Source organism: Ornithodoros turicata, chromosome 1, assembly GCF_037126465.1.
Source record: "Ornithodoros turicata isolate Travis chromosome 1, ASM3712646v1, whole genome shotgun sequence".
In the NCBI taxonomy this organism is placed as follows: domain Eukaryota; kingdom Metazoa; phylum Arthropoda; class Arachnida; order Ixodida; family Argasidae; genus Ornithodoros; species Ornithodoros turicata.
The window spans coordinates 3,898,504-3,914,167 of NC_088201.1; the positions used below are offsets into that span (position 1 = coordinate 3,898,504).

At 48.2% G+C, this 15,664-nt stretch overlaps 3 protein-coding genes across 4 annotated transcripts; 2 read left to right on the top strand and 1 right to left on the bottom strand.

Annotated features, from left to right (window-relative positions):
• The first annotated feature begins 140 nt into the window (after nt 1-140).
• Nucleotides 141-3,296, top strand: LOC135377324 (glutaredoxin 3-like). The gene is made up of 10 exons (XM_064609674.1): nt 141-368; nt 470-587; nt 640-714; nt 1,042-1,155; nt 1,216-1,300; nt 1,491-1,580; nt 1,644-1,797; nt 2,380-2,490; nt 2,977-3,109; nt 3,162-3,296. Exons 1-10 carry the CDS (start codon nt 307-309, stop codon nt 3,204-3,206), a joined length of 987 nt encoding a protein of 328 aa, XP_064465744.1. The 5' UTR covers nt 141-306; the 3' UTR covers nt 3,207-3,296.
• An 846-nt stretch (nt 3,297-4,142) lies between these two features.
• Nucleotides 4,143-7,187, bottom strand: LOC135396668 (RING finger protein 145-like). 2 transcript variants are annotated; one of them, XM_064627773.1, is made up of 3 exons: nt 6,995-7,187; nt 6,348-6,527; nt 4,143-5,819 (listed from the first exon to the last, which is right to left on the bottom strand). In XM_064627773.1, exons 2-3 carry the CDS (start codon nt 6,505-6,507, stop codon nt 4,261-4,263), a joined length of 1,719 nt encoding a protein of 572 aa, XP_064483843.1. In that variant the 5' UTR covers nt 6,508-6,527; nt 6,995-7,187; the 3' UTR covers nt 4,143-4,260. The 2 variants fall into 2 exon arrangements, with proteins under 2 accessions (XP_064483843.1, XP_064483835.1); XM_064627765.1 differs by having other exon boundaries at nt 6,348-6,535.
• Nucleotides 7,188-8,716: 1,529 nt separating this feature from the next.
• LOC135379203 (annetocin receptor-like) lies at nt 8,717-10,581 on the top strand. Its single transcript, XM_064612445.1, has 2 exons — nt 8,717-9,389; nt 10,335-10,581. Exons 1-2 carry the CDS (start codon nt 8,717-8,719, stop codon nt 10,544-10,546), a joined length of 885 nt encoding a protein of 294 aa, XP_064468515.1. The 3' UTR covers nt 10,547-10,581.
• Nucleotides 10,582-15,664: the final 5,083 nt, after the last annotated feature.

Genomic DNA, 15,664 nt, shown 5'->3' on the forward strand with positions numbered 1-15,664 from the left:
TAGAGTCTCCAATCATGAATTTTAATAGTATTAAATAAAAATAAATAAAGATATAATTTTTTTATAAATAGATTGCAATATAATACAAAACATGACGCTTCAAAGGCGCAGCACCCCCAGGACGATGCCGTGAGGAATAGCCGTGGAAATAGTGGATAGCCGCAACCAGCCATTGTAACCGGGGTTTGTTTTACGCGTGCCTTTGGCGAGACATCGTGAGCACTGCCCGGCGTGTACCGTAAATCACTTGCATTGGTAGTGTTATAGAGCCTACAATTCCTTTAACTTACAAGTGCATCCCAAGACATGGATCAGCTGGGAAAGGTCCTCTCCAAGGCGGAACTGAACGCCGCATCTTCAAAAAATGTGTACGTTAACTGCAGTAGCAGCAGCACAACGTTATTCCCGCTTAGCTGTTGCAATCAGTTGATTCTTTACAGTAGATTATCAAACACTTACTTTACAACAGGGACAAATTAATCGTCCTGTATTTCCGTGCTGATTGGGCTCCACAGTGTAAGCAAGTGGACGATTTGATTCCGGACTTGGTGCAGGATAAGGAACTCAGTCATGCGGTCTTCTGCAGGGTAACCAACAAACTCGTATTTCTAAGTACCCAGTTAAACGTATTTTATGCAGGTAGAAGCCGAGGAAGCTCAGGAGTTGTGTGCCAAATTTGGCATAGAGTCTGTGCCAACGTTTGTTGTTCTGCTGGTAATGAAAGTTTTACTTTTACGTTTACGGGATTTTTGTAGAAATAATCTCCAAATATACAGGGTGGGTGCAGATAAATTAGCCCCACACGTATGGTGTTGTGGGGCTACTTTATCTGCACCCACCCTGTAGAAGATATGCTATACCGCTGCAATACTGTTTGCTTTTGGTGGTGGTGTTCTTAGTTACTAGTAGCTTTTCGTCAAAAAGTGTTTGTTTCCATTTTTCATATAATGATCATGTACACTAGACACATAGCTGTCGTAAGCTATGGCACAAAGCCCATCATAGCCGTTAACGGAACTATTGTGACCAAAACACTTGCAGAAGGGTGACAGTGTTGCCAAGGTGGAAGGCGTTGATATGGTGAACCTGGTGCAAAAGGTCAAGGATCTTAAAATCAAGCTCGAGCTATCGACACCGATCACGGCCACTGGACAGGTAGCGCACCATCGACCATTTTACCTGTAGTACGTATGTGCCAGTTATCTTCAATTGCAGGAGACAATGAACAAATTAAAGGAAATAACGAATCAGGCACAGTGCGTTCTACTGCTTGAAGGCACACCGGAGGAACCAGTCGGAGGTAACTGCCAGAACTTTTTAGTGATGGGCACGATATAAAGTACTCTGCCGATTTTGACTGGTGCGCATCATACCTCTTTTCTTTTTTATCAATTGATTAATTCTTTCCCGCTATCTGATGGGCACTACTTGCAAGATTAAGTGCTGGTACGTTTGTGTCAAATGTTCGTGGATGTTTTTTTCCAACGTAGAACATAATCGAGGGGCAGTTGAAGTTCTTAAGCGGTTGCAAGTTCCATTCTCCAGCTTCAACGTCAACGGCGACCCCGCCTTCCGCGATCGTAAGTCCTCAAGTCTTGGTCATATTAAATGCTGCTCCAAACTAACGGTGCTCCGACGTACAGAGCTGCTGTCTCGGATCGCTGCGCCGGCTCCGGTCAGCTACCCGTTGCTGTTTGTCAACAACATCTTGGTGGGTGGCATCGACAAGATAAAGACGCTGTCCCAGACTGGCGAGCTCGAGAAACTGCTGCCCAAGACAAAGAGCCTAACTGAAAGGTACAAAGAAGAACACGGGAGAAGCCAAGCGAAAGATTTTAAAAGCGATAAAACCCCAGCGCGGGGGCACGAAAGTTTTTATCGCTTCGCTTTTGAAATGTACCACCAAACATCTCCCGGTTTTTATCGCCTTTTAAAAACAAAAGATCCACGGTTTTTCTCAGCGTTTTTCTCCGATACGGTTAGAGGAGATGTCGGTCCGCTATTTAACGTTGAATATTCGGAACAAAGGATCGAGTACGATGGAAAGTTTCGATGACTGCCATATTTCAAAGGATCGAGTATTTGTGATAAGTCTGCACGCTTTGCGGGTAGCAAAACTTAACGTTTCATATCAAATATTGTATCTATAAGGCCCTAATGTGTCATCTGTAGACAAAATAGTACGTCGTTATCATCGTTTCTTAAAAATAAAATGCCACCACAACTTATAAGGAAATGTGAAACAACGCGTGAAACACAACCTTTTCTTTTTTTTTTTCCCACAACTTTCATTGTCATTTCGACGTAACAGTTTAATTCTTGTAAGTCTCGGAAGTACTGCAATCTGAAATTTTTGTCCTTTTTTTTTTTTTTTTTAAGGTTGGACGAACTAATCAATGCAGCTCCGGTGATGGTGTTCATGAAAGGGACCCCCGAATCGCCCTGCTGTGGTTTTAGCAGAACACTCGTAGAGATCTTCAGGAAGACTGGGTGAGCTCTCTTATTTTTATGTGGATCGGTTGGGTGGTTATTTCGACGCGAGAGCTAGGAACGCTTCACAGTGCACTGCTCAACTTTGAGCTCTCGCAAAGAATCTCAAACGTAATTTTCTGTAAGGGTATCTCTTGTGTGCTTTGAAATAAAATCCACGTTTTCTCCAGATTTCGTAAAAATGTATAGTCAGCTTTTCAACTTGATGATACTTCGTGCATTTTTATTGTACAGTCGACCCCCCCCCTTTTATATCCGGACTTATCCGTTCCCAGCGAAAATGTCCGGATAGCAAAGCACGATACTTCGAGCTGTCCACGACGCCCCTAATTATTTTGTAATGCATATGAAACTGGCTGGGATGCGATTGTTTATGATGGTGGTCCAACGTAATCTGACCATGACGTGATGTTGAATGAATTCTTGGGAAAATGCCGACCTATGAGTGTGGGTTGGCCGCAGGAAATGATGTATCGTTTGTCGCAGCGTCACCTACAAGACTTTCAACATTCTGGCCGACGAAGAGGTTCGCCAGGGACTCAAGAAGCATTCCAATTGGCCAACTTATCCCCAGGTCTATGCGAAAGGGTCGCTAGTGGGAGGCCTCGACATCATAAAGGTAACACGGTGCAACGGGCCCAACAAGCTCTCACACGTTTTCAATGTTGCAGGAACTGGAAGAGGCGGGTGAACTCAAGTCTACTCTCCAAGGGTAGCGCCCCCCTTTTTTACACATACGTGTTACATTGCTCTATGTTTACTTGATGCTACAAAATAAACATCTCTGCGTGCTCTAAAGCCCCGGAGCTTTTTGCTAAATGAAAATGAGGCCATTCAAAGAAATACTGTGATCATCCAACGCACTTTCAGCAAATTAGATGTATACCTAGGTCGCGGCAAATGAAGATTTGTATAATGTTGCGGAATGGTGCAGCGTGGGAAAGACTCGAATCGGCACAAAGCTGCTGCACTACTAGAGTTATCCCCACCTCCAAATCATACCCTTGGTAGTGCATCTGGGAGAGGGAACTGAGGGTGAAATCCTCCTCCCCCCATGTAAAGTCCCCTCTAGAACCTCTCCCGAAATATTCTTCTGGCTACGCCGCCGCTGCACTGGACCCATGATTTTCGAAAATGTCCCGCCCACAAATCACGATGTCGCGCCGACATCTACAAATATCGCCACAGAACTTTTTCCTACGAATGGAAATTTGCCAATCTTGCGGTTTCTGTGTCCCACTTTAGCAGTTCCCCTTTTTTTATCATTGCGTAAAATTAATACCGGGAAATATTGTCGCGAAAGTATGAGCTTTAAAGGAGCAGGAAAATGCTCCTGCACAATTTATTTATTTTTATCACCAACCCTCCACCCCTTCAAAGTGCATTTACGTTAACCAGGGAAGTTGATGTCAGTTCATGACATTAACAGTCCGACTAGGAGGGCCAATCAGGTGACTCGTGTCACCGTGTCGGTAGCAGATGAATTTTTGGTGGCCAATGAGAGCTTACTGCTGATGTCACGCGAGGAGATCCGACTGCTTCCTCCGTGTCAACGCACTGTACAGCAAAAATGTGGACTGCTTCGAGCTACGTTAAGCGTTGCTTCCAGTAACCGTCCACCTTGATTCTATGTCGCTGACGCACGACTCAGATTTTTACCCAGAATATGCTATTTATAGGCAAAAACTTTGTACATAAATTAAAATCCCCCTTATCTTAAGAGTGAGTGCGGTCCTTATGGTCTCTTTCACACTTGTAACTGCACACGTACTACAACGCGGGACCGTCCACGTTAATGGCAGCGTGGCAGAGGGGGCATTTGTCTTGAATGTACAACCACTTGCGTAGACAGTTTCTGTGGAAGAAGTGCTGGCAACCCGTACGACAGGCAGCCTTCATTTCGGAGTAGCAGATGGCACAAATGTCGTTGTGTCTCTGCAGTTCTTCCGCGGACGCTTCGGGCAGCACCTTGGTCTTGCGAAGCGCCTCGCGGCGAAGCACAAAGCTCTTCCACCCGGCCTGCACTCGTTGCCACACGTTGACGTAACAGTGGACGAGAAGGATCGACGCGTTTGTCCAGTTGCGCTTGTCGGTCGTCGACTCCCACAAGCCCACGCCGACCACAAAGACGGCCACGATGAACTCCAGCCCCTTGGTAAGGGCACGGGTGACGTACACTACGTCGTCGAGCGATTCCCACGGCTCGGTGCGACGGAAAACGTCGTAGACGGACAGACCGTACACGACGAGCAGTCCGCCCATCTGAACGGAAGTGAGAACGCACGACGAGAGCACGATCATCATCCAGAAGTCGACGGGAAAGAGCGCGGCGAGCTGAAGAGCGAGCCAGATGGGGAACGTCACGAGGAAGACGCAGGTGATCAACACCCGCACGTGCCGCGACACGTTATGGCTCTGGGACGCGCTCAACGCCAGGACGACCGGCTCCGTTATTTCGAGCACGGACTGCAGCAACGAGGACGTCACGATGAATAGGATGACGAGCAGGACGGCTGCGCGTCCCGGAAGGTGGAGTTCCGTCAGCCCCGTCTGGAGCGCCAGCAGGAGCATCGTGAGCCCTTCCGTCCTGCCGCTGTGCATCGGATTGTCGTTCGGGTAGGCCATCGTGCCGTGCAGGAGGACCTGCGCCCCGACGATCGTGAGGCGGGCCAGGTACGCGACCGTCACCGACGACGCGACCAGCGTCACTGGGCTGGCGCAGACCGCGCTTGCGGAGCTCAAGACGAGCATGTACCAGGGACCCTCTCGAACGGGGTAGCCCTCGGTCAGCTTGACGGCGAACCCTATGAGCCAAAAGACGAGAAAGTGGGTCGGCACAAACACCCTGTTCCAGAACAAGGCGGCGAGGCCCAGCCAGCCGTAACGGATTGTCAGGAGCATCGTGTCAACGTAGGTGTCCTTTATGAGGGACACGAGGGCGGGCAGCTGCCCGTAGAGGTAGTAGACGACGCCGATGCACATGAGGGCATTGGCAAAGTTGTGGAGCGCTTCCAGGACGTCGACGGGAAAGTCGAGGATGCGCGCCACGACGGGGAGCGTGTAACAAGAGAGGAGGGGCAGAAAGGGGCGGTAGGGGCCGTCCAGGAGGACAAAGACGAGCCCCGCGAGCACGACGTGTGCCACTAACGCGGCGGCATGAGCAAAGGCGGGATCAGCTTCCAACCTCCTTACTAGACTGGCCTCTACCTGGATGTAGTACTTGGATATGAAATGGGAGCTCAACAGCAACAAGGCACTCACAAAGTGCGTGTATAAAAAACGAACTCGTGGAATGGGCAGCAACAAGAGTAGGAATCCGTGCAGAAGTACTGAAAAAAAAAAAAAAGTTATTTTGGACAATTCGGCAGAGGAAAAAGCCGCACAGGAATGATTCTCGGGGGGAGACACTCGTGTTCCATGATTCTGAGAATCAATATCACTTGCAACTACAAAGTTCATATTGCAGTACCATGTAAAACGGGTACCGACGCCGTCTGGACTAAAGAAGGCCTGCCGACCTTTTAGCAACTGTAGCCGTAGAAACAAGCCACAGCAATAGCCAGCTTCCTGCTTCTGCGGCAATTCACTGTAGCAGACGACACTGCAACTTTACATGACCACGTAGTGGATGAGGGAGGCGTCGAGCAGGCCTTTTTTTAGTCTAGTTGACGTTTATCGTACTCACCCAACTTCCTGCAAATTCCTTTTGCATACAAAAAACAGTTCACCATATACTGTGTAGAAGCTGCCCATTTTTTTAAAAAGAACTGTAAATACAGCACCCACATAGTGATCCACCAATCATAGTTATCATTTTCGTTTTGACTACTCGCTCAATGAGAACACATCCAACTTACTGAGGTTTGTGAGAATTGCATTGAGGAGCCCGGTTAAGGACATGGTCTGGGGCACCGACTTGACGCGATCGTGCTGCCACCAGTAGTCAATGATAAACAGTCCGGGAACTCTCATGATGACGCCTATGGCGGCTTCGACTTGAGCCCGAGAAGGCCTCATCTTCGCTCGACTGCTCGGTGCTGCAGTCCTTAAGAGAATGTGGCAAACTTTTATCTTTCAAAGGGTATGTTTGCAATAGCTAATGGCTCAAGGTTTTCCGGGGCATGGAGGTGACTTTAAAGCAGTATTTTAACACATGGAATAACCGGCTGTAATCAGGTAGTGAAAACTGATTTGACACTTTTCGAGAACTTGTACTTTTCGTTGACTACTTTTTGTCAACTGTACCATTAATGTCCCTGCATTATGACGGGACAATCAAATTTACGGCATTTGGGCGCCTTTAGCAGTAACAGCTGGAGTTGCGTTTGAGATGTTCCTCTCTAAGAAACACAAAAGAGACCACAAAGCACAACCACAAAATGTGTTAACCCTGAACATTAAACGATTTCAAAATGACACGTCATGCCGACAACACGGCACCTGACTATGATACACTGATGAAGCAATCAGTACAACGCAGAGCTCGTCAAAGTACCGTACTTACCCGAGGTTTGTCTGGTATCACAACGTAAACAGAGTCAATACGACCGAGCTGTCTTTCCACCTACTCGTGTCATCGCTGACTGTTTGTTGGAGTATCACTGTTAAACAGCGATACATCTAAGTGAGAGAAACGCATTACACCATGTCACTTGGATACATCACCACACGTTCAGGATAAACAAATCGATTGCGCTGCCGCGTAGTGTCAATATCGCGAAGCTCATTTAAGCAAATACCGTTTTACCGCGTGGTGCAGGTCGTTTCACGTGTCAAAACTATTTATCAAATGGTATTTATAGATTGAATGATGGTAGTTGCACGGTATTTATCCTTGCGTGTGAACGGGATACGGAATACGTGCAGGCAAGCTGGTGAATATTCCATAGTTGAAGAAGCCTAGCGCCTAGCCACACGGGTCCCTCAAACCGCTCAAACCAACGAAACGCAGAGCACGAAAGGCTATGACAAATGTGCCTTTGTGGGTCTGTGTCAAAGAGCTTGAGCCTCCACGTTTCCATCGCTCCTTGACGTGGTTATGGAGTCGGATCTACGCTGGACTCTCCAAACCAAGCATTTTATTGAAGCCAAAGCGCGGCGATGAGATGGCTCCACGCTATTCAACATTTTTCTGGCTCTGGATGGGCTGTGCGCTCCCTTCTTGCAGTTCACACGGCCTTGGTACGGGCGGGCAACTGTGTGCTTTACAGCCTTTTGGTCCTGCACAGGATTTCCACAACATATCATTATACCATTCGGAACCTGTTTGCTCGTAGCCTTCGTCTTTACCTTGGAGTTCCAAGAATAGCTAAAACACGGCAGGTTCTGGCTGAAGCTGGAACTGCAGATTGAAGGTTTACGTGGAAGGGAAACAGCTCGACAGTTCCTGTCCGTTTGCGTGTTCACAATCGCTGTCACCGAAAATTCGATACCGCCCCGAAAATGACTTTTATCGAGTGGCGCAGATGACACGCCCGAGCCTCACTGGCTTCAGGGTGTGCTAACAGTGCTAATCCGTGGCAAGTGCGAGAGTTAGTGTTCATAAAGACTTACGTCAAACGATGATTCTTTTTGTATCGGTTTCCCGCGCAAGACGCAACTGCAAAAAAATAAAAAATTATAATAAATAAATAAAGTTGATTTTCAGTTTTTGCCCCTTCCAATATGGCCGCCGGCTTCACCCGCTCGCAGTGGCTCGTATAGGGGATCGCCACTCCAGAAATTCTAGTATATATAACCTCCTTGCTCTTCACCCATCCTCACCGCAACTGCCGCTATGCTGCCGTCAAACGACATGGGGAGGAGAGAGGAAACCAGGAAGATGCGCGCGGCCGTTTGCTAGGAGAGTGACGTCAGAGCTCGTGCTGACGTCATCGACTTTTGGAGAACCCGAAACTTTCAGAAACCCGGAGAACTTTCGAAAGTCCGTGGACGCGCGTGGTGTCCATTGACGACATTAATATTTTGCGTACTTTGGGGCGAGATTGATGATTATTCGATTCTTTTTTTTTTCTTTTTTTTCTGTTGCGTAGTGACACTGTAAATGTTACGGAACTTCATAAAATAATCGTCATTTCACGCCACATAACGTTCTTTATAGGAGACTAAGGACCGTGAAAGACGAGACTTGCAGAATAAAAAGACGTTCCCCCATCCATTGAACAGGAAGGAACCTCTACATGAGCCCTCAATGAAAGAATAACAGCGGCCTTTGTGCAGTCTCACCATGGACGGGCGCGATGAGCAGCTGGCTAACGTCGAAGTTGCCGTGCTCTCTGTCATTTTTTTCCTCGCTCTCGTGGGCAATGGCTTGATGCTATGGGCTCTACCAAGACGTCCAGCGTTCGCATACATGAAACGCCTGTGCGTGGCAGACACATTGGTCGCCATCTTCAACATCCTCCCTCAACTCGCCTGGGATGTCACCTATCGCTTCCGGGGTGGCATGTTTCTCTGTAAGCTCATCAAGTACCTGCAAGTCTCGGTCCTGTACCTGTCATCTTACACGCTAGTGTCGTTGACGGTAGACCGTTGTCTGGCGCGCCCGTCGCTGGTCTTGGTCGGGATGCCCTGGGTGCTCGCGGCATTCTTTGCGATACCGCAGATGTTTGTGTTTGCTATGCGTCAAGTGCGACCGAGTATTTATGACTGCTGGGCCTCGTTTGAAGGACCGTGGGCAGAAAGGTTGTACGTAGTGTGGTTTGTAGTGTCGGTGTTTTTGGGACCCGCTCTGGCGACGGTAGTCTGCTACGGTACGCTGTGGTATCGGGTATGGCGGGCCAGGTTGCCGCTGCTCAGCACTGTTCGAATCACGCTTGTCCTGATCGTCTGCTTCGTCGTCTGCTGGATACCTTTCTCTGTAACGCAGCTTTTGGTGACATTCTCCAATGATGCGCACGGTAAGTACGACGTCACTAATACCCGTGTGCTTTATCGTCATCCACGCTGCCAAAAAGTTTTAAACTGGGCGGAAAATGTCTGCTTTACGGTCGTTCCAGAGAGATGACGCAAGATGATTTAATCAACGAGGCTAAATAAGACCCTAATCGAAGTGATCACAGTCCGCCAAAATAACCATGCTGTGCAATAACTAGGGTTCCGCGTTTTCGACGTTTATTTTTGAGCAGATTCGGCGGTATGTTTTTCGATATTCATTGGCTTTCGCGAAATCGGAGTTTTTCGATGTTTTTCTTAGCGTGTACATTGTTTATCCGACAGTTATCGGCGAATAGCAATTACGATGTAATTTCAGTGTTGTGCGCGTCTAGCTCACCTTGACGATGAAAGATGATGAAAGATGAAAGTCACTGAAAAGGTTAGCCAGCTGTAGGACTCGAACCCACATCTTCTGGATTACCGCATTGCCGCATGCTCACCTTGTTCGTTACGAGGATTCACGTGGTGCCGCGATTGCACGTGCTCCGATATGCGCGCCGCACCTCTTCCACAGCCCACATTAACTGTCACGCGACAATACTTGCATACGACAACATCTTCCTTATCGGAGAGTTCAACATCTTGATTTTCGCAAACGTAGTCCTAGGCCCTCTTCCTTTTTCTTCCCATCTCGGGTGCCGCGGGAAGACAGGACCGCCGTACGTGGAAAGTGGAGGTGTATGGACTGTCGTAACCATCTCCACTAAGCAACTAAAGGCCGGTGACCGAGATTCTACTTGACGTCACGTTCCTAAAAGGTTCACGCGTGCCGATGATGCAGCGCCCCTAGCGGATTGTGCGGACGGGTTCCCCATAGGGGCTGCCGATTATGACATGGTCGTTATAATCTAGTAGGTCGTGGGTGTTTCATAGCTGTGACGTCACGGATCGTGGACTGTCTGTTGCAGAAGCCTCACAGGGCCCTCTGGTGACCATCTTCCTCCTCCTGGCCAGCCTCAACAGCTGTACCAATCCGTGGGTGTATCTGGTCCTCAGTCCAGCATTACGTAACCGGCTACGTCACCTCTGCCGGGTTGACCGAAACCATGAACCCGAAGACAGCGACGAAGCCTCGGACGTGACTGCTACCGTCGCACAACAGACGTCGGAAGCCTTGTGATTGCAACGATTGCTCAATAAATACGACACATTTCATTGGTTCAATGAGAGAACGGCCCACTGCGCCAAGCAGTCGGTGGCCAATGGCCATCGATTGGCAAATGTGCGGCCAGCAGGTCGCTTGGCCAACAATGCAACTTTTTAGATATATTAGCCTCCGATGGTCAGCCAAAGATTGGTAAAAGCTTGGCAACCATGTATGGCACGCATACCTCGGCCAAACTCGTACCAATCCATAAAATACACCTGATGGGGATAAAACATCTCGTCAGCAGTAGTTGAGATTCTGTATGTATCTCCCTGGGTCTTCAAGGTTTTTTTTACGCAAGAGCTACTAAAAAAGCCTTGAACTACATCGATACAGAATCTCAATAACTGCTGACGAGATGTTTCACTTGCAGTTCAGTACATTACAGAACTTCCAGGCTACCCCCTCCCCCCTCTTTTTTTCTTTTTTGTTTGGTGCACTAGGTTTCCGGTTTGGCCAGCCAAGCTGTTGCCAAGCTTGACCCAATCTTGGTATGTCGCTTGGGGTGTCTGTGTAACACTCGCCGATCCCAGGGATCGATATCCATGAGAGATCCAATAGACCAGGACTTTTGGGTACCGATTGCACGTTGCAGGAACGTCACCAGAATGTCATCTAGAGAACACGAATGCTTGTGGGATGTTCATGAAATCTTGTCCCGACCGTCAATTTCATACAGGGCCGACGATAGGGAGGGGGGGGGGGAGCACGCAGAGAAACAGATACTCATGAGTATCTGTTTCTCCGCGTGCAGCCATAGAAGCCATCTTAATCTGTAATTTTGAATTTCAAATACGTCTAGCGCCATTTACTTGTTTCTTTAATGGCTTTTTTCCCCTTCATTATACAAGGTGTTTCAAAAAACGTGTCATTCGGACTTTGTAAAAAAACGCGGCGCCGAAAAAATAATTGTGTGGCAACTGAATTTGCCAGAGTTCGAGGTAACTCGTTACTGTAACTAAGTTCCTTTTTTCGGTATCTTGTAACTTAACTCGGTACTTTTCCGGCGTGGTAACTTTCAGAGGAACTCGTTCCTTTTTCAGGTAACTTTGCCAAAGTAAGTTAGGTTAAGTTCCAAGTTACTTTTAACTCGCTTTTGACTCACGTCCACATATTTTCTTGCTTTCTCTCTGGTTCCTTCATGGCATTTTATGCCATCAAACGTGATAATCAATCAATGACAGCATTTTATTGAGGAAGTAAGAACCGCTGCCATTGAAATGAAGCTGAACCATTGTGCGCCCACAGGGAGTAAGGTGCAAAGAATTCGAATAGAGCTCTACAAGAGAAACGTCATCATGACATTGGTAGACAGACTGAAACCGAAACAGATCGGAAGGAGAGGGCTGGGTTCCACAAACGGGCACTTGTTCGCTACCTCCCATTGAAAGAAAAGTAGGACCGAAGGTCGCGTCCCTTTAAGGGACCATATCGTAGTCCCCTCAAGACCGTGGCTTCCGTGCGCGACCTTGTTCACCTCTAGCTTCGAGCGTAGTTTAATTCTACCAAATTATGGCTCTGTCGAACACTATGACGTCATTCGTTTACAAACAGGGAGAGGTCTATTGTTGGACATAAACGAAAACGATCTAAGCGTGTTGCACTCCTCCGCAGGCAACTCAAGGTCTAACTCAACTGCTCACGCGCGCTGCACCTGCGTAATGCTGTTTTGCTGCCGAAGTAACTTGGAAGTAACTCGTTCTTTTTTTTAAGTAACTCAGTAACTGCGAGTTACATTTCAGGCTGAAGAACTCGTTATTAACTTAGTTACATTTTGCACACTGTAACTGAACTTGTAACGAGTTCTTTTTGACGGGTAACTTCTCTATCTATGGAATTTGCCACCTCGCAAAAATATTTTCATTTGATTTTAATTTAAAAAATTGAATTTCTTTAATTGAACTCCAAAATTTCCCAAGTCAGCCTAACGTTTCTTTTCTTTTCTTTTTTTTTTTACAGAATTAGAGAGCCCGTAGCGAACTTAGTCAGATCCACCAAGAAATCCGCTCGATATTGCTATTGGAACTGCCAAAGCAATGTCCCTAAATTGAGGCTTCAAAGTTTCAGGTATTCAACGGCGCACCAAATCAGTCGCAAAGATGCGTGGAGAGGAGAATAAATAGGGGAAGCACCATCGATGGAAAGAGTCTACAAGTTTTCTTTGAAGTTTGCCGCTAAGTCACGCTGATCGAGAGGAAAAGCAATCGTAAACCATGATAGTAAGTGTCGACGGGGGCCGAAGTATAATTGTGCGCGGACTCACCTTACGTGTAAATCTACTACCAATTATTATTATTTCTATTATTATATAGGCACATCACGTGCCCCAAAAGGATGCAGGTTGCCAACGCAGAGGTAGACTCAGGGAAACCAGGAAAGCGACCGAAGACTGCACTGACCAAGTTCCATATACGCTGATCACGCCACCCGTTTCCTGATGCGAGAGCCACAGTCAGCCGAACAACGAATCTATTTTGAGCAGCAAATTATGAACAATCCAAATCATAATCCAAAGGCCGGCCACGTGCCTGTGTTCTGTTCCTTGACAACCTTACCAGCGGAGACACCGCGAACACCGAACTCCCATATTTCTGCAAGGCATGCAGCATGCTCTATTGCGGTTCTGTACGTAGCTGTAAAATTAATTTTGCCCTTTTTACCTGTTCCGAAAGCGGTGGAAGCACCACTGGAACGTGTTTGTGTTGGCTAGTGGCCATATAATCATAAAGCTGTGATAGGTCTCATGGACAAACGTGTACATACCCTTGTATATACCACCTGTGTGATGCCTGTTCCAGTTCTTGTAACTTCTCGTCTTGTCGCCTTTGTTTGTTTTGATTAACCCGCGTGCTTAATATGATAACTGTTCCCTAAAGCGAGGTTTCTCTCTTGAGCCACCGCTAGTGTTTGGTTGTTCTTTGTTCTGTACATAGTTTTTTAGCTCTCACTTACCGTCTATTGCTGTTTGTGCGTGTTTTTCTTGCGTTTCTTGTATATAGTTACCATAGTCATGTTTGATCTCATTTTGTGTGAAAAGTTTACTCTTCTCAATAAACATTTACCTGTTCTCTCGGCTGAGGGCATATGGGTTCGCCGTTGCTTGGACCAGGTATGTGGAAACGTTGTATAGGGGCGCTAGAAGCGTTGTCTCTGTCGCTGGCGGACTGTCGTCCCCCTTTGATGTAACTTGTGGGGTCCGTCAAGGATGTCCCCTCTCTCCCGCCTTGTACGCCATTGCCATCAACCCTCTACTCGAGAGACTGTGCTCGCTTCCTGTTACATTGCCACTGCCCAATGGATGCCCCCCACCTGTTTTTGCGTTCGCGGATGACATCTCTGTGATCGTTTCTCGCGAGTGTTCCCTAGGGCCCGTTTTGAAGGCGTTTGAGGACTACGGAGCCGTTTCAGGGGCAAGACTGAATAGGTCAAAAAGTGCAGCACTGTTTTTGAACCACCAGCCTTCCTGCGGAGCTCCTTTCTGTGTTCCAGTGAGGCCAGAAGTCAAAATTCTTGGCGTGACTTTTGATTGCACTGGAATATCTACCGTAAATTGGCCACGAGTGTTTAACCGTTGCAGAGCTGTCCTGCGGCAGCTTAAGTTTGTTGATTTGCCCATCACGTTTCGTGCTCATCTGCTACTGGCCTGGTACTACAGTCGCTTGTGGTTTTTAGGAGTCGTTGCCACGCCGCCACCACTAATCCGTACTGCCATCACGAGGCACGCGTTCCGTTTCCTCTGGGGCAGTTCGGTGGAGTGGGTCGCGAGATCCCGCTTGCACCGTACACGTGACCAGGGCGGCTTAGCCTTGCCGGTGGTGCTCGACAAATGTCTTGCACTTCAGTCGCGCGTTTATTTCGAGGCATTGCACACTCCCGAACACCCAGCGTGCGCATTAGTGCAGTACTCTCTGGGATGTGCTACCAGGTGGTTCGTTGAGAGCCCTAGGTTTCGGCCTAGGTCCGAAGTCCTGCCTCATCAATACAGTGCTTGTGTTGATGTTGTACGGCGTTTGCGACTCCAGCTTCCGGACGCTGACCTCCAGTTATGGGCTGTCAGCGATTTTTATACAGCTATCCGGGAGTTGGAGTCTGGTCCCCCAGTTCCTTCGGTGCCGTCGAAGCTGTCTTGGCGTCGAATCACTGCGGGCTGGCTAGATGCACGCCGCGCCAGTCTTCAGTGGAAGTTGGCCCACAACGTTCTTCCTCTTCGCGAGCGACTACACCGCTTTCACATCTCTCGCTCTGACGGTTGCCTGTCTTGCGGGATGTGTGAAACCGCAGAGCACTGTTTCCGGCGTTGTCATGTTCCTCTTTTGCTGTGGCGCAGAGTAACCCAGATATTTCAGCTGTCGACTGTCGACTGTCGCCTGGGCCACCGTGCAGTTCCTGGAACCGTTGCCTGTTCCGCGCGTTCAGCGTAAACAATTGGCTTTATTAATTACCGAGATCAACTTTCAAATTTGGATCCGTCGTTGCCGGCTGGCTTTCGGTGGCCCAGACTTCGGAGACGCAGCTATATTTCAGGCTGTCAGGTCAGGGCTTCGTAGCCACATTGTCCGTGAGCAAGCACTGTATGGTCTTGTGGAGTGCTCTCGCCGCTGGCTGACGTCTACTCGTCTCTTCCGCCACGTTCAGGGTGAGTGGCAAATCATGTTCTGGCCAGCTCGCTAGGACCGTACTGCACTCTGCAGCGGCTCTCCCGTGTTTGGATTGTTCGCGTGGTATGGTCGGTACGAAAAGCAAACTCTCCTAGAGAGTGTTGTTATCTAGCTTGTAGGACTGTAACGTAAAGTTAGTGTCTGTCCAAAGGGGACTACCTCCATAGGTAGCTCTCCTGCTTGATGACAATACACACGACAATACACGCTGGATGATATGCTCTGATGCAATGATAGATGATATATGCTCTGCAATGATGGTATGCTCTGGTCTCCCTTCAACTCCGCGTATTAATCTTCCGCGGTGGAGGGAGGCGAAAGGGAGCCGGTGTTTCATATTTGGAGAAGGGCCTCTTGATAACGCGGTCCGCCCCTGAGTGGGCCGTGTCTTTGAATAGTACGGACGATAAAAATGTCGACGGGGCAGTACCGC

What these genes read in the sequence shown, in the direction of transcription:
- LOC135396668 (XM_064627773.1), bottom strand. Translation starts at nt 6,507, where the DNA reads ATGAGGCCTTCTCGGGCTCAAGTCGAAGCCGCCATAGGCGTCATCATG. An exon ending in TGCAATTCTCACAAACCTCA is followed by an intron (nt 5,820 to 6,347) that starts GTAAGTTGGATG and finishes TTTTTTTTTCAG; the next exon opens with TACTTCTGCACGGATTCCTA.
- LOC135377324 (XM_064609674.1), top strand. Translation starts at nt 307, where the DNA reads ATGGATCAGCTGGGAAAGGTCCTCTCCAAGGCGGAACTGAACGCCGCA. An exon ending in CAACGTTTGTTGTTCTGCTG is followed by an intron (nt 715 to 1,041) that starts GTAATGAAAGTT and finishes AAACACTTGCAG; the next exon opens with AAGGGTGACAGTGTTGCCAA. An exon ending in ACCGGAGGAACCAGTCGGAG is followed by an intron (nt 1,301 to 1,490) that starts GTAACTGCCAGA and finishes TTTCCAACGTAG; the next exon opens with AACATAATCGAGGGGCAGTT.
- LOC135379203 (XM_064612445.1), top strand. Translation starts at nt 8,717, where the DNA reads ATGGACGGGCGCGATGAGCAGCTGGCTAACGTCGAAGTTGCCGTGCTC. An exon ending in ATTCTCCAATGATGCGCACG is followed by an intron (nt 9,390 to 10,334) that starts GTAAGTACGACG and finishes TGTCTGTTGCAG; the next exon opens with AAGCCTCACAGGGCCCTCTG.